Source organism: Crocodylus siamensis, chromosome 2 (assembly GCF_052110815.1).
Source record: "Crocodylus siamensis isolate JL-2025a chromosome 2, ASM5211081v1, whole genome shotgun sequence".
NCBI lineage: Eukaryota > Metazoa > Chordata > Crocodylia > Crocodylidae > Crocodylus > Crocodylus siamensis.
In genome coordinates, this window is record NC_143396.1 from 123,139,886 (window position 1) to 123,161,891 (window position 22,006).

At 42.6% G+C, this 22,006-nt stretch overlaps 1 protein-coding gene across 1 annotated transcript in view; it reads right to left on the reverse strand.

The window, feature by feature from the left end:
- The window catches only part of RRH (retinal pigment epithelium-derived rhodopsin homolog), a 31,550-nt gene extending 10,311 nt beyond the window's left edge, over positions 1-21,239 (reverse strand). Inside the window, exons 1-7 of the mRNA XM_090036697.1 lie at positions 17,989-21,239; positions 16,828-16,971; positions 9,988-10,178; positions 7,721-7,820; positions 6,825-6,978; positions 6,291-6,459; positions 2,725-2,903 (exon numbers count right to left, since the gene is read on the reverse strand). Coding sequence (XP_089892823.1) covers positions 2,725-2,903; positions 6,291-6,459; positions 6,825-6,978; positions 7,721-7,820; positions 9,988-10,178; positions 16,828-16,971; positions 17,989-18,022 — 971 coding nt within the window. The 5' untranslated portion in view covers positions 18,023-21,239. The remainder of the gene's footprint in view (positions 1-2,724; positions 2,904-6,290; positions 6,460-6,824; positions 6,979-7,720; positions 7,821-9,987; positions 10,179-16,827; positions 16,972-17,988) is intronic.
- Between the last annotated feature and the right edge of the window lie 767 nt (positions 21,240-22,006).

Below are 22,006 nucleotides of genomic sequence, written 5' to 3' on the forward strand. Positions count from 1 at the left end.
GGAGAAGCTCAGCAAATGGGCAGACGAGAACCTCATGGTGTTTAACACCGAAAAATGCAAGGTTCTCCACCTTGGGAGGAAAAACCTGCAGCAACCTTATAGGCTCGGCAGCACTACGTTGGATAGCACTACAGAAGAAAGAGACTTGGGGGTTATCATTGACCACAAGATGAACATGAGCCTCCAATGCGATGCTGTGGCTAAAACGCTGGCCATAGATGCTTCTCGAGCAAATCCCGGGACGTCATTCTCCCATTGTACTCGGCCTTGGTGAGGCTGCAGCTGGAGTACTGCATCCAGCTTTGGGCTCCACAATTCAAAAAGGATGTGGAGAAGCTTGAGAGAGTCCAGAGGAGAGCCACGCGCATGATCAGAGGTCAGGAAAACAGATCTTACGATGACAGGCTGAGAGCCATGGGACTCTTTAGCCTGGAAAAGCGTAGGCTCAGGGGTGATCTGATGGCCACCTATAAGTTTATCAGGGGTGACCACCAGGATCTGGGGGAACGTTTGTTCACCAGAGCGCCCCAAGGGATGACGAGGTCGAACGGTCACAAACTCCTGCAAGACCGTTTCAGGCTGGACATAAGGAAGAATTTCTTTACTGTCTGAGCCCCCAAGGTCTGGAACAGCCTGCCATCGGAGGTGGTTCAAGCACCTACATTGAACACCTTCAAGAGTAAACTGGATGCTTATCTTACTGGGATCCTATGACCCCAGCTGACTTCCTGCCCTTTGGGCAGGGGGCTGGACTCGATGATCTCCCGAGGTCCCTTCCAGCCCTAATGTCTATGAAATCTATGAAATAAACAGAAAGTAAGGAGAGGGAGAGGGAAGATGGGGGAAGGACTGCTCTGGTATTGACTGTGACAGTTTGGCTGCCTCAGATGCTGCTGATGCTACTGTGCTGCTTACTAAGTTATTACCTGTTGTCATTTAAAGTGAGAGACTGGACTGAGGATGTAGGGGAGGAGGAGACCTCACTGGGGCACACTACCGTGTCATGTACAGGCCCCAGCATCAGTGAAGGCATGCCTTAACACGCACACACAGTTACACATCATGAGTTTTGCTTGTCAGCAGCTTAAGATGCAGTTTCCCAGAAGCCCCGCACATACCTCCTTGAAACCTGGCAGACTTCATGGCCTCAGCAGAGGTTACCATGCCTGCAGTTTTCACCCTGCTGTGCCTTAACAAAACACGCAAGTTTTGCTTTCAAGAATTTGAAGTGAAATTTCCCAGAACCCCCTGTGCCTATTTCCTTGAAACTTGGCAGGTTTCATGCCCTCAGAAGGATCTACCATCTATGCTGTTTTCATCCAAATCTGCCAAAAAATGACAAAGTTATAGGCAGTTTCATGCTTTCCCATTATAGCCTATGGGTGAAACATCAGAACAGCAAAAGAGTTTCAACCAAACAAAATGGAACAGTGCTTTCAAAACAAAACGAAACATTGTCCAGTAGAAACGGCAAAACAGAAGCCAAAACTCAATGGTGCTGTTTCGCACAGCCCTACATAACACCTTTTGTAGATAAGCCTATGAACTTCATAAATCTACTGAATACAAAAAAACATGGACTAAATATAGACCATGGATTTATGGCACATTATAACCTGCCTGCCCTCTGATAACCCCAGGTAACCTGTCTACATTTTACCAACTATAGTCTTCTATCACCAAAGAACCTTGTCTGCCATTTTATTCCGTGCTTTCCTCTGTCGCTTCCCCTCTCCTCCTCGCCACCAGTAGCTAAGCATCTTATCTCAGTACAGAGCCAAACCCAGAGAATGGGAGAAGTGTCAAACTCTATCATCATCTACTGAGCCCTCTTCTGTCTGGATATCTCAAGACCCGCAGGCAATTTATGGGTAGGGAATAAAAAGGTACCTTTCTTTACAACATTTGTATTTGCCTTAGCTATTTACCCAAATCATCATCCTTAGGCAATACAACACACATACTCAACCAAAGGTAGCAGTAGAAACAGTTGTACCATACTACAATTCTCAAGCCATGGTAGAATGAGGAGGTAGCTGTGACTTGTCAGTATGCTCTTAATTAAGACTCTCCAGCCTCCCTACCAATCCAGATTGCAAATCCCAAATCAAGCAAAGATACCCCTGAGACTTATGAGCTATACATTTTTGCCACTTCCATTAAATGTAAACAGTTCTATATTCTGATAGGACTAAAATTCCAGCCCAAATCTATCTTAGTAGAAGACATGATTTAAAATTGTTTATAAAATGACAGTCCTTCTCCAATTTGAAAAAAATCACTGAAATGTCTCACTTATTCAAACACACAATGGTGTGCTTCAACTCCCTTCTTTTTAAAGAAAGACATCTACCCATGCAAGATACGGCAGCAGTAGTTTATCTTTGTAAAAATATTTTCTTCTGGAATCATACAGCTGGAAAGGATTTCAAGGGTCATCTAGTCTAATTCTTTCACAGATGGGGGGAAAAGGGGCTGCTGTATCAAACCATCCTCAAATGGTGGCATATATAGCCACCTTTTAAAACTTACAGTGAAGGTGATTCTGTCATTTCTCAGGGGAGTTTGTACTAGTACCTAGCTGCTCTAACATTTCAGAAGCTTTTCCTGAGGTTTAACTTGAGCCTGCCTTCCTGTAGTTTGACCCATTGTTTTAAAAAAGAAGGAATCCTAGGGTCGGCAACAGAACCTTGCAGCATTTCAATTAAAAAAGTGAACACTTACCTTTTGTTTGCAATGACATAAATACAGGGATTATAGAATGTTGAGGACTTTGCAAACAGAGGTGCTATGATAGCCATCGCAGGGGAAATTTTCTTTGGGTCTCCAAAGGAAGACCATAAGCATACAATGGAATATGGAGACCAAGCCACCAAAAACATTATAATCATCACAACAGACATCTGTGAAATAAAAGAAGACATTTCATCAGCCTAAATATTCATACCTATTATACACACACATAGATCTATAAAGAGGAAAATGAAGACCCCATCACTTCAGTACATCCACACCTTAAAATGCAACTACTCTAAGATGTATACATGCAATATATTTAAAAAACAAGCAAAGAAAACAGCTCTAATTTTGAAGGGATGAACTGAGTCTCTGTCTTGTGAAGAACTTAGAGTTACATGCTGCTAAACACTGTGATGTATCAATACTTCTCATACTTCTCACAGTGGCAAGCAGAACTGCCAATTTCATTGCTGTGTGACAAAGAGAAAAATATTTCAAGCTTGACTGCACACCAGTAGCAGGTCCTCTAACATCAAATTACAATCCCTTACATTGCTTTAGCTGGAAAGCAGAGCAGTGTGGCAAGTTATAGGCTAGCTCATTCCGCAAGGCATTGCTTTAGCTGTATAATATAACACATATTTGAACACTTCTGATTCCATCCAACAGAGGATGGCTGTCTTTATCCAGGAAAAAGTAACTGAAATACTTGAAAATATCATCTCATACAAGGAATGTATGAACCTTAATATGGAACATAGTAATGTGGCTACTACTTAGCTGACTTAACTGCTAATGATAAAAGAGAAATCATCCTGAATTATTTTTCTTAATCTTAACCTGCTAAAGAAAATGACTACAACAATACATTATATCCCTAGAAAAAGGATGGCAAAGTTTGTAAACTTTGTCTTGATATGCCAATAAAGATTGTGGGTGAAGGAGTAAAACAGGGAGCTTATCTTGAACTAGATAGAAGGCAGGGCAGGGGCTGCAGGGCCCCAGCGGGAAGCAGGAAGGGGCTGTGGGTGGCTTGCCCACAGGAGGGCAAGGGCGAGGGCCGCTGCCCTCCATGCAGGCAAGGAGGTACGGATCTCTGATCCCTGTCAAGCCAATTCACAGGGCAGGGAAGCAGGGCAGAGAAGCAAGCAAGCCTGCTGGTTCCTGTTGCATGACTCAGCTCCTCAGGGAGCAGAGATGCATGCTGGCGGTGTGCATGCCCCAATGATGTGGGGCAGTGCAGGGTGGGCAGTGGTGATGAGGAAACCCCAGCATGGATCTCTGCTCCCTGCGGAGCCAGTTCACATGGCAGGGATCCCCCAGCCCCTGGTTTGGTTCCCCAGCTCTCTGATCATTCCACTAGTTCTTTCTTGGGGGGGGGGGGGGGCACAGGCCCCCGGATCTGTATGCTGGGCTTTAGCAGGCCAGGTGGGGTCAGAGGCCAGAGGCAGCATCACAGTCTTCCCAGCACTCAGAGCGGGCTGCACCAAGCAGCTACCACTGGCCCCAGTCTGCAGAGGCAGCCTGCTGAAACCCCATGCACAGATTGGGGGCCTGCACCCTGCAGGAAGAGCTAGTGAACTGATCAGAGAGCTAAGGAGTCGAACTGGGAGCTACATGTCAATATCAAAGCAGCCTTTCCCCTCCTTCTTCTTATTTTTATTTCCCTGCAAGCCTGGCTCTGAAACTCTGAAATTCTCCAAAACATTTCCAAAATGTTTCAGAGCCTTCCAGTTAATTTCGGAGTTGTTTTGGAGCCTTCTGTTTCGAATCAGATTCAGTGTTTCAGCTGCTGAAATGGCCCAAAACACCTCCAAAACAAAATGGCTGCTGAAATTTTGCACAGCCCTACCTAATCTGTCTGTAAACTGCTAGATATTTATAACAAAGAATGTCAATTTCCTGGCAGGGTCCAGTATTTCATCATAACTCATGTTTGCAAATGTTTCAGGGGGAAAAGCCAAGATCCCCATTCAATTTTTGAAATAGGAAGACGGAGAACTTTACGGAAGCTTGATTAAAAAGATATGAAGCTCTCCATATCTAGAGCACCAGTTCAGATCTGAAGTGATTGCTGTGAACCCATCCAAAAAACTAAGGCGTTTACAGGCATGGAAACTAACCTCTTCTCCCTTAGGTTAGGGGCAGACATTACACATAAACCAGTTTAAGCGATCAGAAACTGGTTTAAACCTGTAACAGAACTTAAGTTCAGTGCACATAAACCAATTTCAAAATGACTGAAACTGGTTTAAGGTAAAGCTGATTGAATGTAGTATCAGACTTAACTGATTTGAGTGAAACCAGTTTATGCAATGTCTGTCCCAGACCCCTTCCCAGTTTAACTTAAACCAGATGCTTTGCAGCCCTGGGCTGTGCTATCTGCTCCAGAGAACAGGGCTGACCCTGCCTCTCTGCTCTCTAGCTAGAGCTCTGGCAGAGACTGCAGGCACAGCAGGGTCTACCTTGCTTCCTCCTGCCACAGCCCTCTGGCCCCTGTTTCTCACTGTTCAAGCAGGGATCCCCCCCCCCTCCTTTCTCCCACAGCACAGACACCAGCCCCATGGACCCTGGGCAACTAGTATGCTAGCTAATGCTGAGAGGTATCTGTGTGTATGTGTGCATCTCCAATTTCACTGGTAAACAGAACGGTGTCTACTTAAGGCATGTTGGAGCTAATCAACAGGTCAGTTGGTAATGTTCCTCCATTCCTTCCTTGGAAAAAGCTGTTTAAGAAGAGCTTGAACTAATGAGAGAGGCTTTTGTTTTGTTGATGGGCTGATAAACACTGTGTTGTCAGCCCCCTGCTGGCTCCCTTACCTGTCAGGTTTGTCCGACAGTATGAAGAAGCAGGGAGAGGGAGATTGAAAAGCTCAGTATCATCAACACATGCATACACTGCACTCTTTGCCTAGGCGAGAGCTGGGGTCTAGCAGCACTACCATCCCTTGATCAGCAAGCGGGGAAAAGACTGGGATAATGCAGGCATGATGTAATTAATCAGAGGATCCTGCTGAGGTCTGGCCATGCCACCTGTCAGCTCAGCACTGAAAAAGGAAAGAGAGGGCTAGTCTAGCACCCCAGCTTCTAGCCTGAGCCACTGCAAGCATGTGCCTACATTACTTCATTCCATACTGAAGAATCTCTGTGCAGTTGCAAACCAGTTCAACCTAGGCAGGTTAGACTAACCTGAAAAGATTGAATCAATTCAGGCTCAGGCTTTTTGAATGTCTATCCTTAGCCTTAAAGTTTGGCCCTGAGATGACACTACTGAGATACAATGCTGGACAGTGCAGAAAAGTGTGTAATGTTCCTGGACAATGGTAGACCCAACTGTGTGGGAAAAAGTAGCATGTTAAAAATCATTTTAAAAATAAAAATAAAGGGGGGTGGGATATAACATTGTCAATCCAGCATTTTTCAAGAACACTATGTTTATTCAAATAAAAAGGAAGAGGGGATCGAGGATGGAAAGTTTCCTTAGTTAATATGATACAGTGTACATTACAGAAAAACATATTTGAAGGGTAACATGGCCCAGATCACCATACCTTTGTTACATCTACTTGATCAGACCAATCTATATTGATACTCTCCAGGCAGTTACTGGTAGTGTATTGTTTCATTGTTCGAGAAACATTGAAGTAGCAGTAAAACATGACTGAGAGAGGCACAACAAAATTTACAGTGATTACAGTCATGGTGTAAGAAACAAAGGACCTGTAAGACAAAATATTAATATAAAAAATTGCAACCATACAGCTGTGAAAAATAATTGAAAACTACCTTGTTTTAGTGTAAGATTTATGAGGCAATCTGCAAAATCTTTTCAAAGGGTGAGGACAATTTCTTTGGCTTGTTTAGTTTTGTTAGTGCCAATGACACCTACTTTTACAGTGCCTCACCTTTTCCAAAATGAATCCTTACAATTTTTTCAAATTATTATAGATTACTTCAATCTTTATTTCTAAGATGCCTGTGTCTTTTACTCATTCTTACTTTGGGGGAAAAATGCTTACTGAAGCAGGTATACAGATAAGTGGTATTTTATATATAAGAGTAAAGAAAAGGTTTTAAAATCTTACGCATCATTTTTCCGCCAATTGATTGTGCAGGTGGCTCCAGTGGGGTCTGGAGCATAGCTAGACCAACCTACAATAGGCATTGAGGCCCAGAAAACTGCATTTACCCAAGCAGCAAGGATCAGCATGGTATAGGTGTGGGTAGTCATTCTTCTTCCTGTTACCAAGCACAGATATCTCTCTTAAACAACTATTATTTTGCTTTTTCAGACATTTATCATGAACCCACAATGTGCCCAACCAACCTATGTATGTTGAAAGCACTACTAATAACCATTAATAATTACTAAGTCCACACTAAGTAGAAAAGTTCTTCTGTGTCTCAGATAAATACCACGTAAGCACCCCCAGAAACAGTGCTTGAGTGCTACTTAGTTCTGTCACCCTGCTCCCACACAAAGCTTATCAAGGGGAGGGCAGACATTTCTGATCCCATACAAAAGAAAATGTACATGAGGAATTAGAAACCATGATGTTAGACCTGTAATATAAAGAATCAGACAAACTACAGTACAGAAAACATGCACACATATACATTAGACATGTATGTCCATTGAAATATTGTCAGAAACCTGCTGCAAGCAGTCCTAGTTTGCTTTGGTAGCTATGAAGGAATGTAATTAATAAACGATCAGAGCTTCTAATGATTAGTCATAGCACATCAAAATGCAGATTTCAGACTGACTAAGGCAGAAGGCAACAGAAGGTTGATTCTGCAACCTTTACTTAGTAGCACAGAAGTCACTGGGACCTTTCACACGACTAAATTACTGCAGGAAGATACCCAAAGTTTAGAAGCATTGGTAGGAATTGACCTAGGCACTCACACAAGGGACTATACAGCTTCTTGAATATGCTAAAAGATATCAACTGATAAATTATTTCCACAAGTACTGTACCTATATTAGGCCTGCAGATTGTCAGGTAGCGATCAATTGCAACAACTGTAAGCAAACCTATACTTGCCATTCCAAAGAAGATATTTAAAGCAGCATAGATCTGAAAATTAAGAAGATAACATACCCATTTTTTATAAATGCTTCTAAAGGTTTCAGTCTAAATCAGAGTCTGAGTTAAGAACTCAGCTGAATACAGCATATGTTCTATGACCAATTTGTTTAATGCATTATTAATAATTTAGAGTTGGTTAATTAAAATTAAAAGTTTTAAGATAAATGGGCTTGTAATCAAAAGACTGAAAAAAATGAGACTGTTTAATGTTAACACATGCATTTTTTAAATCCTGGGATGAAAGTTTTACAGGAAGGAAAAGATTTGTATTTTGTTTTAACTAACTCTATTTGATCGATGTTAATAAATCACCAGCAACATTTTATTTTAACAACTGCAGAAGTTGTAACAGAAACACAGGGCATTTTACTGTCTCAGATCACAGGACTTCTTTACATTAGTTGTGCTTCAAACAATCCCTAAGACCACAAAAGTAAAGCACAGCTGAAGTTGTCAGATATGAATCCCAACTTCAACACAAAAATATATGACAATATAGATCCAAACAAAGTGGACTCAGGTTGGCTGCTACAAAAGGTCTAAATTAGGTGTATGAAATTAACTTTTCACATTTAATTTACTTAGGGGTATGTCATTTCAGATCACATAGTAAGCATACTTCAAATGGGCTCAGGTCATGTAGTCCTGTTAGAGTTTTACCTAAAAAAAAGATTTCAGGGCATGTATTTCACAGGACTGTTCTAAGCATCTCCTGGTCATCCTAACTCAAAAATCCTTTTTTTTTTGTTTAAATCATATGTTGATCACTACTCACACAGTTAACAAACAAGCTTATGTGAAGTCAAACTTTGAAAACTCTGAAATAAGATGCCTATTAGGGGTGCACAAAACAGGCCATATTTGATTCAGATTCGGCCCGAATCGGGAGACAGTGATTCAATTAGTTGATTTGGATCACTGTCCCGATTCAATTTGGCTGAATCTGAAGATTCACTGCTGATTCGGAGAATCAGTGATTCAGCCACAGACACAGCTTTAAATGTTTTTTCTACATATCTTGAGGTACCAGGTGCCACTCATGAACGCTTAGATGGTGGGGCAGATGGAGTGTCGAACAGGAGCGCAGTGGGGCCCCCCCACATGCTCAGCAGTAGACCTGGAACTAGACCGGAAGTACTTACAGTCCACTTCTGGGTCCACCACCAAGTGTGCAAGGGGTCCCCCACATGCCTTCCTGGCTCGGCAATCAGCTGCAGGGGAACACCATGTGCCCCACCAGACCCAGGAGGCACCAGTTGCTGAGCTGGGGGGGGTGCACCACATACTCTGCAGTAGATCCGGAAGTGGATGAGAAGTGCTTCTGGTCCACTTCTGGGTCTGCCACTGAGCACTCTAGGGACCCCCCATGCTTCTGTGGGATGCTCCATCCGGCCCAGCATCATAGCATTCATGAGCCCCCTGGTACCTCGAGGTATGTAGAAAAAACATTTAAAGCTGCATCTATGTCTGAATCATCGAATCTCTCTGAATCTCTCCAAATCGATTCAGAGGGTTCCGATTCAATTCAGAGAGATTAAAGGGTCTCCTGATTCAGTTTGGATTCAGGCGAATCTCCACCGAATCAAATCAGCAACCAAAGCGTCTCATAGCCCTAATGCCTATTTCTTTGAATTCTTCGCATGATTTTCATATGACTGATGATTTTGTGTGCCTCCATTTTACATGCTCCAATAAATTCTCATAAAGAAGCCTGAATTTCAGAAAATGCTGTGCTCTCATACTGTGCAAAAAGGAACTTTTAAGGTACATCAATATGATAACTGAGAAACCAAGGCACTCAAAATTACTAGTCACTTTTGAAAAATTACAGGCAGTTATTAATTCTATAATGGCAGGTTATAGGCTTTAGTTTCTTGGTGATATTTAAGCATTGCTTTTTTCACAAATACAAATGCATGCTTCAGTAATCATTCAAAATTCAACATAAAAAAATTAGGATTAGTCCAAACCAAGCCCAACATCCAATATCATTGAACTTTAAGGAAATTCAGATCCAGGTCAGAATCTATACTTTGCCACTCTAGCTCATCTCTGAAGAAAATTAAAACTCAAGAGAAAGGTATCTTTCTTATACTCAGGTTCTAAATGCTTAACACTTTTTGATCTCTGGTTTAATTACCAAATTCTCAAATACCTGGCATCCTGTGTTTCCAAATTTCCAACTTCCATGTAGATCTGAAGCAGCAGACATGGGATAACCAATACCACTGACTCCAATGTCTGTAAAGGCTAAGTTAATAATAATTGCATTTGTGGCTGTCCGAAGCTCCTTGTATTTAACAAAGATGCTTAATACAACTATGTTACTGAGAATGCTTATCACTCCTGTGGAATAAAGGAAAATGAGAGCTTTATAAATTATATAATTATTGATTAAATATTTTAATTAATCAAATGTAAACACTGAAGAATTATCTTAATAAAATGCCACTTTGAAAAGATTATATGCAACAGAAAGAAAAGAGCTTTCCTAATTTAATGACTGAGCAAGGAACATAATTTTAAAGAGCCGTAAAGAACGTACTTTAGTATCTTGCTGAATCAGGGACTATACAAAGTCAGTGAGTATGGCAAGCATTTAGCATTCTCTCAAGATTTGATCTTAGGACCTCAGGTCTGCAGAACTACTCAGAGCAATACTGAGCACAGTGTATTGCTACTAATGAGCCAGGACAATAAAGTGCAATGAAGAGGAGTGCAGGCAGGCTAGCAGAAAAAAATCTGTTTGTTGAACAGCTGGATCTGATACTGTGCCACAAGGTCCAACAGTAGCTTCTATATGAAAGGCCCTTGTACAACTTCACTTCTTGCTCTCCACTAAAGACAGTTTCATTGTGCATTCAAACAAAACAATATTGCTGGTGACAGAAATGTTCACTTTCTCCTGCTCTCCCCTATGAAATAATATTTTTGTCTTTCTTTCCTCTGCCCAGTTTCCTGTATAGCACTAGCAGTCACTTTATTTGTACCTCTGTCAACATGAAGTATCTTTGCCCTGTGCTAGATAGTTTTCCATTCTTTGCATACTTCTTACAGAGCTGGTTGGAGTATACTGGTTCTTCAAAGCTGCAGCTAACCCAGGTTTGATCAAATTATATTCATCACAGAGAATTAGTGGTGGAAGGGACTGCAGGAGGTCATCTAGTCCAACCCCTTGCTCAAAGCAGGACTTCCCAAAAAATATCATCTCACCCAAGGCTTTATCTAGCTGGGTCTTAAAAACTTCCAAGAATGGAGATTCCACCACCTCTCTGGGTAGCCAGCCTATTCCAGTGTTTTATTACCCTCCTAATGTGACAAAGTTTTTCACAATATCTAACCTAAATTTCCCTTTTTAAGCTGCAACTTGAAACCATTGCTCCTTGTTCTGTCATCTGCCACCACTGAGAGCAGTCCAGCTCCATCCTCTTTGGAACTCTCCCTTCAGGTGGTTGAAGACTGCTGTTAAATCCCCCGTCTATCTTCTCTTCTCTTGATCAGATAAGTCCAGTTCTCCCAGCCTTTCCTCAGAAGTCATGTGCCCCAGCCCCCAAACCATTTTAGTTGCCCTCTCTCCAACTTGTCCACATCCTTTCTGTAGTGGGGGATTTCAGCCCAATATGCCATTAGCCTTCTTCACAATAAGGAGATACTATTGGCTCATATTCAGCTTATTGTCTACTGTAACCCCCAGGTCCTTCTTCTGCAGAGCTGCTGCTTGGCCAGTCAGTCCCCAGCCTGCACCAGTGCATGGCATTGTTCCATCCTAAGTGGAGGACTTTGCAATTCTCTTTGAACCTCAGGAAAATTATTTTGGTCCAATCCTCCAATTTGTCTAGGTCTCTTTGAACCCTATCCCTACCCTCCAGCATATCTACTACTCCCCCTACACTCCCAGCTTGGAGTAATTTGCAAACTTGCTGAGAGTGCACTCCATCCTATCTTCCAGGTTGCTGATGAAAATATTGAACAAAACCAACCCCAGGACTGACCCCTGGGGCACTCCACTTGATACTAGCTGTCAACTAGACATAGAGTCATTGATTACTACCCTTTGAGCCCAATGATCCAGTCAGTTTTCTATCCACCTTACGGTCCTCTCATCCAATAGCAACCCTCCATTGTACCAGGACTGATGAACTGATGAAACATAGGTTTGGTCAGCAAATGATGGAATCCATGTCCACAAAGAAACATCAAAAGATCCAGTAATTTCAGAACCGCTGTCTCCACATTAAACAGAATTCATAAGCTGTACAGAGATTCCTCAAATAATCACATTCAACAACCAAGTGACAGAGTCCAGGGCTAAATTAATAAACATTTTTGTGGGAGTCTCCTAAACACCGTGAGATCTTGAGTAAGTTGCAACTCATACTGAAACCGTGACCTGATCACAGCTAAAGGACACTGAATTTGTGCCTGTGGAAATGTGGGTAAAGTTTACAATTCCTCAGTCTCTCAATTAAAGTGTAAAGGAAGAAAAAGACAAGAAATAGTGAGGGGGAAAAACACCCAAACTTTCTAGTCATCAAAGCCAGAGTAGTTTCATAATAAGCATGAGTGAATGGCTGTATATTATGCCTTGATGAATATACAGCTAGCAATTCTGAAACAATAGCTTCAATACAGTTTTAAATCTTAATGAGGTCTTAACTTTGAGTCTTAATTACAAACAAGCAAAGTGCTTTTGCATACACAAACTGGGTCATAAAATAAGACTGAGTGAAGACTGACTGTTAACACTGTGAAATGCCTTCTCTGACTTGTGGAAAGAAATGAGAGCCCACCTTTGGTTGTTTCTAACTCTTCAGGACCCCAGAACTACCATAATCATGACCCCTTGATATTCCCAAGTACCTCATTTATTTCTGAACCCACAAAAGCCAAGAACTTCCCTGAAACTTTCTCTGCTGCTCTCCCCTGGATGCAACACTGAATGGGATTCATGATCTTTTGTGGCTTCCATGAGCCTTAGCAAATACTGCTTAACATTTGCTGACCCTGCCTGGGGATAGTGTAATGCTAAAAGTTATAATTTAGTGATACTCCCTTATGTAGAAGACTACAGAGGTTGGAAATTAGGAGGTGTTTCCTTAGATTCATTAGCGTGAGACAAAGAGTCTATGGAGTTTGTCTGCTACTCCCCAATTATAGTTTGCTGGTTAGTTCTTATTCATTTATTCCTGTGTTTATTAACCCCAGGGATCACTACAGAAATAAGCAATATTTACATTTTTAAAAATTTTATATTGCTCTGCTGTCTCTGCCCATGTTTTCAGGGGGATTGCATGGGGTTTAGAGCAAAGTGCAGCCCGGGAAGAGCGTCACACCAAAAGTGTCAGCACAACTATAAAAACTAAGGCAGGGCACATTTCAAGGGGCGGGGCCACTGTTGTGGCCCTCAACAGCTCACCAAAACTTGTTAAGCAGCCCTCCAGCTGAAATTATTGCCCACCCCTGATATAGATGCTGCCATTTTGGTCTGCAAGGAATCTTGGGATATCACAGATAAATTATGTGATATATGCCAAGGTAAGGATACCAAGACCTTTTATAAATATTAATCAAGACTGCCAGAAAAGCTGCTAACACTTATTTGCTTAATGGTAGAGGGGAAGAAAACGAAATACGTTCTTTATTTAGCAATAGGCATTAAGAAAATACAATAGAACCCTATTATAATGAGCTGCAAAATATGAGTACTTTAAAAGATTGTAAACTCTATTACATTTTAAATATGAAACATCCAATTTGTTAGTGATACTCCACTTTAATAATAATAATAATAATAGTAATGTGTGATACAACAACAACATATTATTACTATTACTACTCCAGTATTGTTGTTGTTAATATGATGATGACTGTTATTATTTAGCACTATAGAACCCAGAGGCCCTTGGCTGCCTCCACTATCTTCATCCATTCCTTTCTGTTGTGTGCCTTTGTCTTCCAGTAGGCCGCTTGTAATTTCTGTAAGTCTGACACTACATCATCTACCCATTGTCATCTTGATCATCCAGACAGCCTTCTCTCCTCTAACGCACTGAGAAGCACTTTGTTGATGCCAATTACTTTCATTCTTTCAGTGTGGCCCAGCCACTGTAGCCATCATACTCTGATTTCCTATTTCAGGATTGAGTCTGTGTGCAATTGATGTAGCTTATTATTGGTTTTATGTGCCATTCTTGTCTTATAAGATAAGAATGTGCCCCAAGATTTTCTGTAAAATCTTTCTTTCAAAATAATCTAGTAGTATCTAATTTCTTTGGGAGAGAATCCAAGTTTGACTGCCATAGGTTGTACATGGCCTGACTATGGGTGCCAGTACACACCATGGGGTTTATCTTCCTTTAATTAAATAGGTTTATAAAATTTTAACTTGTTTATTTTGGAGTATCACATCAGTGTTTGCATGCACTAGGTTTTCAGACAAATTAGGCCTGATCCCCAGCCAGCAGTGCAGGAAAGCGGGATGGTCCAGTTCTTCCCCCCAGCACAGAGCCCCCCACCCCATGCCCTGCCACACAGCTGTCAAAGTAGGAAGCCACCAAACCACATGCACACAAAAAACCAAAAACAATTCAAAAGGAAAAGCATTTTGAAGGGGTGAACTACAAAAAAAAAATCACCTTCTGGTGGAAAAAGAGGATCGTTATAGGACTTTGAGTGCCTTTGTGTTTGCACGCAACTAATCCATGGATGCAATGCTTTAATTTGTGGCAATCCAAACTAAACTATGTCCGAGGAGTTTTACTTTAATGCACCAGAAAGACTCTTAAAGCATCCAGAAAACCCACTCATGCAAACATTCACAACATTGCAGCGCAAGAAAGGGCAAAAAATGTGTTGTGTACAAAGGCCCTATGGTTTTAGACACTTGAAGCTTAGTTTTCCTTGGGATGAGCTGGGATGACAGGAGCTTGTACAATGTAAAGTAAACTCTATTTACTGCTTCTATTCTTCCTTTAATTTTTTCCTTTATATTGTCATCCTGTGTTCTGACAGAGTCTAAATACAAAGTAGGTCACTTGCTTAAAATGTGTTGCTTATTGTTAGGTGAGGTCCCTGATATACCGCCATCCTATTTACCAGCAGATACCGTGTTTTATCCACATTCCCTTATAGTCCTATTTTCTCCACTTCCAAGAAAGTTATTCTAATCACAAAAGACTTTATTTTAAGCTATTTCAAAAACTTTGCAACCTCATTTCTGCTTTTGGGGGTATCTCAGATTTCCAATAAAATTAAAAATTAAAACAAAACATTTACCACAGTATTAGCCATGCTACATAGTTTATGTTTGTGGATAATGAAGTTGCAGATAATTGATCACTTAATGGTGACCACAGTATATGCATTTCATTTTTTATCATCGCCTTTATCTGCGTATTAATATAATTAGGTTAAAGTATCAATTATTTGGTGGCAAACCAAATAATGTGACCAACATCCTCAATTTGTGAACAGACACAAATTTACTTTTATAAAGGGGGGGTTAGAAATGTTTTTACACTAAAAATCTGTCCATTCCCAATTATGTAAAGACATAGTAACTATCACGTAAAAATATAGAAAAATATTTTCCCCCAGTCTCTTTCAGTTCTAGTTCTCAGATATTACTCCTAACAATAAAGTAAAACATTTTTAGACAGAAATATGCAGTTTAGAATGGTGGTGTTTCTTCAGTTGGGAGACCAATACTGTAGATTTCTATTCTAACATGTGCATACAGCAAACCCACTTGCAGACCATGGCATGCAGTTTCTTGACTTGGAGTGGACGTGAACAAATGACCTATATTTTAGGGTTGCCAAAACTATCCAATTATCTATAAATGTTTTGCTAGTACTTACTATTAGAGTACATCTGATGTTTCCATAAACATTCACCATCTAGAAATACAATCAACTGGTCTATGATTATTAACAGAACTACAAAAGAACGTGAAAAAGATTAGAGATGTTTGAACTTTCAGCGTTTTACAAAAAACCCACATCTACAGTCAATTAAATGTTAAGTAAATATTGACCTTTACAGTGTCTATTGTAGGTACACTGTAACTTTAGATATATTAGCTGAAAATATTCAGCACTAGACATCACTAAAATTAGCTGAAAAAATGTACTCTAACCTTAAAATATTTTCTAGGAATAACTTACCCTAGGAATAACAGGTTAAATTGTCAATTAAATAGACAGAAAAGGGCATATTTTAAAGGCATTACTTTGTAGAATTAAAGCATTGTTTTTCGAAACAAGAGTTATAGCACTAAAATACACTTCATATTACTTTGTATTTGAATAGGATCTCAGGCCATCCAGGTCTTGTACAAAGCCCATTGCAATCAACGGAATTACACTAATGTTGGATCAATGTGCTATGGTTTTCCTAAAATGAATCATAAGTGAAACATACAGCTGAAACTAGAATCTGCTCTTCTGTCTACTTAATGACCAGTGCCTTCCTTCTCACTAGCAGTCCAAACCCTTTGCTTAAATCCCACATACTAGAACTATACATATACTGTGGTGAGCATATCACCAGAGAGAAGTATCAAGATAACTTCAAATGTATCACTAAAAAACAAAAAAAATCCACCAAGATGAGTCATCCCTGTCCTATTTTTACTCCTTTTGCAAACTGGCGGAAATTACATGGTCTCTCCTCTATAATGACATGTGAGTAGAACACTTAAATAAGCAAACAAATAAATAAAATTCAGCCCTGAGAGTCATAGATGTTAGGGTCAGAAGGAACCTCAATAGATCATACATAGCACTGGATTTTAAAGGTTTCTATGCATTTTACAGACTTGCTGTTGCTTACCTGTTTGAATTTAAATAGAAAAACTAAAAGAGCAGAAAATAAATTTAGGTCAAAAAACTACTGACAGACTTCACACACACAGAGAATTTTAGCAAAATGTTGATACAAAAGAAATACTCAAATTAAATTCCTCTGTTAAAATATAACTTGCCAATATCCATACCTGCTGTTATTAAATAAGCGGCAACTATGTTGTGTTCAGTCTGTGTAAAAGCTGAATGAGCTTCATTTTCACTTTCTGATGAATTGGCCGAATCATTCCAAAACATTTTAGGCAGAAAACTGGGGTACATTCTCCATGGTAATTCTTCAAGCACACAAAAAGAGAGAGACAGAGAGAGAGACAGAGATATAAACCACAAGACCCTTTCAAGCTAGTTCTATCACTATGAAACAGTCATTAAACAATTACCTTTACCCAAAAAACCCCAAACAAACAGTGCTTTTCCCTATTGAGAGGGTCCTATTTCCTAACAGGATTTAATTGGGCTAAAGTACAAAGGAGGGCACATTTCCAGCCTAGGCAAAAGGAAAAGCTTGTTAGCTAAACAAAGACCAGCACAAAACCGTGTGCATTTCCAGCAAGATGCTTATGTTTCATAGTCTTATTGCTAACAAGATTAAGCATCACATGCCTCCAAATGTTTACTTCAAAATTCTTGCACAGTATGTTGGAAAATCCAGGCAAGAATTGGCCAGTCAATTGGTCTTCAGCCTTGGCTGGGATGAACTCTAATGATCAAGAGAAACACACAGTAGAGAATCTAACAAAAAAAAAAGCCAGGTATGCCTAAACTACAATCCACCTTTTCAAATCCTTAAGAATTCCTTCTTACAATAACTTTATAGGAGTCTGTTAGTTTGATTTAAATAATCCAGCTATGGTCTAAAATCAGGAACTCAGCATCCAATTTTCTCAAAAGTGACAAGGGCTGTTGATGCTGGAAACTTCAAAAGTGACTGATTTTCTGTGCTTTATGAAAGTTTGGCTCCTTTAAGGTGGCTCAGGCTGGACAGTTAAAACTTGAGGTACCCATGCTTACTGCTTATTTCATCAAAATCTTGGCCACTGTTGATTTTTTTGTTTGTTTTAACATTAAACATTAACATTTAAAATGCGTAAGAGCACTTGGATCAACCAGCCTGAAGTCACTGTTCTGCTAGGGGCTATATATAAATATGTGTGCTGTAGAGCAAAGGGGGGTCACACATGGAGCTTGTGGACACAGCTCATCACTGGTGGCTGCAGTGGCAGCCTTAATCCCCTGTGGTTTGATGCTCACAGATCATCGGACCCATGTAAAACCCCACAGTCTGGACCCACCTGTGAAAAGGCCCACAGTCCAGTTCCAGTCCATGGGGCCCAAGTTTGACACCCCTGCTCTGGAAACAAGAGATTCATTTTATTTACACTCATTTTATAACACACTTATATACTGAAATGGTATTTCTTTTAGACTTTTCACTGTGGCCTTGAACACATGTTCCACTCCAGCACTACTACATCAATCGCCAACAACAACGACTAGTGCCCGAGCACTTTGTAGCACTATGAAAATTAGACTGTTATCACACAGTCACTGCAAAAGGATATTCTCCAGCTAGAAAGTGATACCACAGGGGTCAGCAACATTTTTGGCTAGAGTGCCAAAAACACCCCAATCTCCACTCATGCCTCGTGCGACCGCCAAGTTTCCAGCACCCTGTCATGTGCGGCTTTAGTCCAAGTGACAGGTGACGTACGTCTCACCAGCTTCCGTGATTGGCAGAGGAGCTGTTCCCTCCAGGAGTTGTCTTCCCCTATCTCGCCAGCCATGACTTGAAATGTTCCCAGTGGGGGGGTTGATTATCCTGGGTCCCTCTGAGGCCCACGGTGGGCTCAACAGTCACTCGTGGGGCTCCACCACCCCTAGACCCCGGCCTCATGCCACCTCAGTGGATCCAGCTGTATTCCTGGCCACGTCCCCTCGCTCCTACGGTTATAGTGTGTCTCGGGTTTCTTCTTACTGGTGCACTGCTCTTGGAGCCTACTTTGCTTACCCCTTCATGGGCCTTCTGTGATTGGCGGTCCTGATCGTGAACCTATCATTTACCCTGATCACTCTGGCCCTCAGATTCAAATTGTCACCTAACGTCCTATGGGCTATACTCTCCAGACCTCTCTCCCTCACCCCTTCACTTGGGGAAAACAAAAGAAACGCACATAACGAAAAACACTAAATACTGCCTCTGTCGCCTTGCTAGGAATTAGGAAAGTTACCTTCCTTGTTTCCTCACAGTAGAGGCCATGGGGGCCTAGCTCCCCTATAACAGCTAGGGGAAACCTCCCCTTTTCTAGCACAATCCTAGTCTATACTCCTGCGGGTTATCTACTTTGCCTTCTTGGCTCCTAACATGCGCTTAGGCCACCTCACTTCTCTCCCTCTGGCATCATCCCCTCTCCAGGTGTTCCGCCATTCCCCTACGCAGGGTTGGTCACCTTGTTATAGGTGCTGGGGGTGCCCTGCTTGTCTGGCGCTCTCCCTGGGCTCTTTCTGCCAGGCTTTCCTCCTTCTCCTCCTAACTGTGCCCAATACCCCCACCTGCTGTACTGAAGGTTCTGGCACGCCTTTCTCTCTGGGTTCTGCTGTTGCTGTTTTTGCAGCTTGCAGGAGCAGTTTTCAGCCCGCTTCCCACACTGGTGGCTGGTCTGCTGCTGCTGCTATTGGGCTTAGGGCCAGGAGTCTCTTCTGACTCCTCACTCAGCCCTCTTTCCCTCTTGGAGGCTTCCCAGCAGGGGTCCTGAGGGCACACGCTGCTCCCGTCTGTTCCCCCTCCACCGCTGTTTCTGCCATCTGCCATTTTTATTTTCACCAGCTAGTGATCACTGGTGACATCACCGGCCAGTCCCAGCTGAATGAAGACACGGCAGATGAGCCACGCGGGCTTCTCTTCTTCTCCCTGCTTTGGTTTTCCCATTTATCCCCTCTCTCCCCCATTCTTTCCCATTACACCTCAATTTGGCATGCCAGAGGCAGATAGCAGGGGACCTGAAGGGCCTGATCCTCATTGGTAGCAGTAAGTGCATGCGTGCCTCCAGGCAGATGGCAGGGGAGGGGCCAGGGTTGTGCTGCTCTGGCCCCTTCCCCACTGTGTGCCCCAAGGTGCAAGTGCAGCTGCTGCTGCCACCACAGAGCTGATACTGGGGCTCTGGACCCTGGCGCAACTGTTTGTAGTCTGCCCGATGCCTGCTGCAGCTGCCCAGAGCCCAAGCCAGCCTTGGTAGGAAGCCAGGAGACTGCAAACAGCTGCACTGGGCTGCAGAGCCCTGGCTGGACTCTACAGTGGCAGCAAGTGCATGTGTGCCTTGGGGAACACAGCTGAGAAGGGACCTGGGGCAGTATAACCCCAGCCCCTCCCCTACCATCTACCCCAAGGCATGGTGTACCCACCATTGTCATGAAGTCTGTCTGGGGCTCCAGTGCTCAGTGAAGCTATTTGCAGTCTCCTGGCTGCCTGCCACAGAGCCCAGGCTGCTTGCAACAGGGCTTGCAGCCTCCTGGATACCTACTGCAAACAGCCCAGGCTCCATGGCTAGTGAGAGCTGCCCAGAGCCCAAGCCATCTGTGGCAGGCCAAACAAAATGGCCTTGCATGCCATGCTCTGGCACTCATGCCAGGGGTTGGTAACCCCTGTGATAGGAGCTGCTCCTTTGCTGTCCCTGCCCCAGGGATGCTTGTTAGGGAGCACAATCACTGACAGCTTGGCCTCTTCCCAGGTGCAGCTACTGGAGCTCCAGCTGCCCCCAGGATTGTGGCAGCAGCAGCACAAGATCCCTTTGCCACCACTGTGGCAGCAAGGTCCCAGCAGCAGGCTCTGCAATAGCTTGCTCAGGGGAGCAGAGGTAAAGCCCCAAGTCTCAGCTGGCTGTAGCATTGCTCCTGGTGGGCTGTCAAGGAGCTAGCTACTCAGTGCAGGACTTTGCATTTCTCCTTACTGAACCTCATGAGAGTTCTTTTGGTGCAATCCTCCAATTTGTCTAGCTCACTCTGAACCCTAGTCCTATCCTCTATCTTATCTACTACTCCCCGCAGCTAGGTGTCATCTACAAACTGCTAACTTGAGGGTGCACTCCATCCCATCTTCCAGGTTGTTGATGAAGATATTGAACAAAACCAGCCCCAGAACTGACCCCTGGGGCCCTCCACTTGACACCGGCTGCCAACTAGACACAGAGCCATTGATTACTGCCCCTTGAGCCCAACGATCCAGCCAGTTTTCTATCCACTATACAGTCCATTCATCCAGCCCATACCTCCTTACCTTGCTTACAAGAATATTGTGGGAGACTAGATCAAAAGTCTCATTGAAGTCAAGGTATATCACATCCGCTGGTCTCCCTGCATCCACAGGACCAGTCTTCTCATAATAGAAGGCAATCAGGTTGGTCAGGTATGACTTTACCTTAGTGAATCCAAGCTGGCTGTTCCTAATCACCTTTTCCTCCTCCATGTACTTAGAAATTGTTTCCTTGAGGATCTGTTCCATGATTTTTCCAGGGACTGAGGTGAGCTGACTGGTCTGCAGTTCCTTGGATCCTCCTTCTTCCCCTTTCTTCAATATGGGCACTATGTTTGCCCTTTTCCAGTCATCCAGGACCTCTCCTGATTGCCATGAATTTTCAAAGATGATGGCCAGTGGCTCTGCAATCACATCAGCCAACTCCCTCAGCACCCTTGAGTGCATCCCATCCAGCCCCATGAACTTGTATATGTCCAGCTTTTCTGAATAGTCCCCTAGCCTGTTCTTTCACCACTGTTGATTGCTCACCTGCTCCCCAAAATGTGCTGCCAGGTGCAGCTGAGCTTGCCTGTGAAGACTGAGGTGAAAAAGGCATTGAGTACTTCAGTCTTTTCTGCTTCTGTCACTAAGTTGCCTCCCCCATTCAGTAAGGGACCCACACTTTCTGTGATCTTTCTCTTGTTGTTGACATACTTGTAGAAACCCTTCTTGTTACTGTTCACAACTCCATTCGCACTTTGGCCCTCCTGACTTCATCCCTGCATGCACGAGCAATGCTCTTATTCTCCTCCCTAGTTGTTTGTCCAAGTTTCCACTTATTCTAAGTTTCCTTTTTGTGACTTAGTTTACTGGAGAGTTCCCTGCTAAGCCAAGCTGGTCTTCTGCCATACCTGCTAGTCTTCCTGCACTTTGGGATGGTTAGTTCCTGCACCTTCAGTAAGGTTTCTTTAAAGTACAGCCAACTGTCCTGGACTCCTCTCCCCCCATCAGACTGGCCTCCCTGGGGAACCTGCCCATAAATTCGCTGAGTGAGTCCAAGTCAGCTTTTCTGAAATCCAACA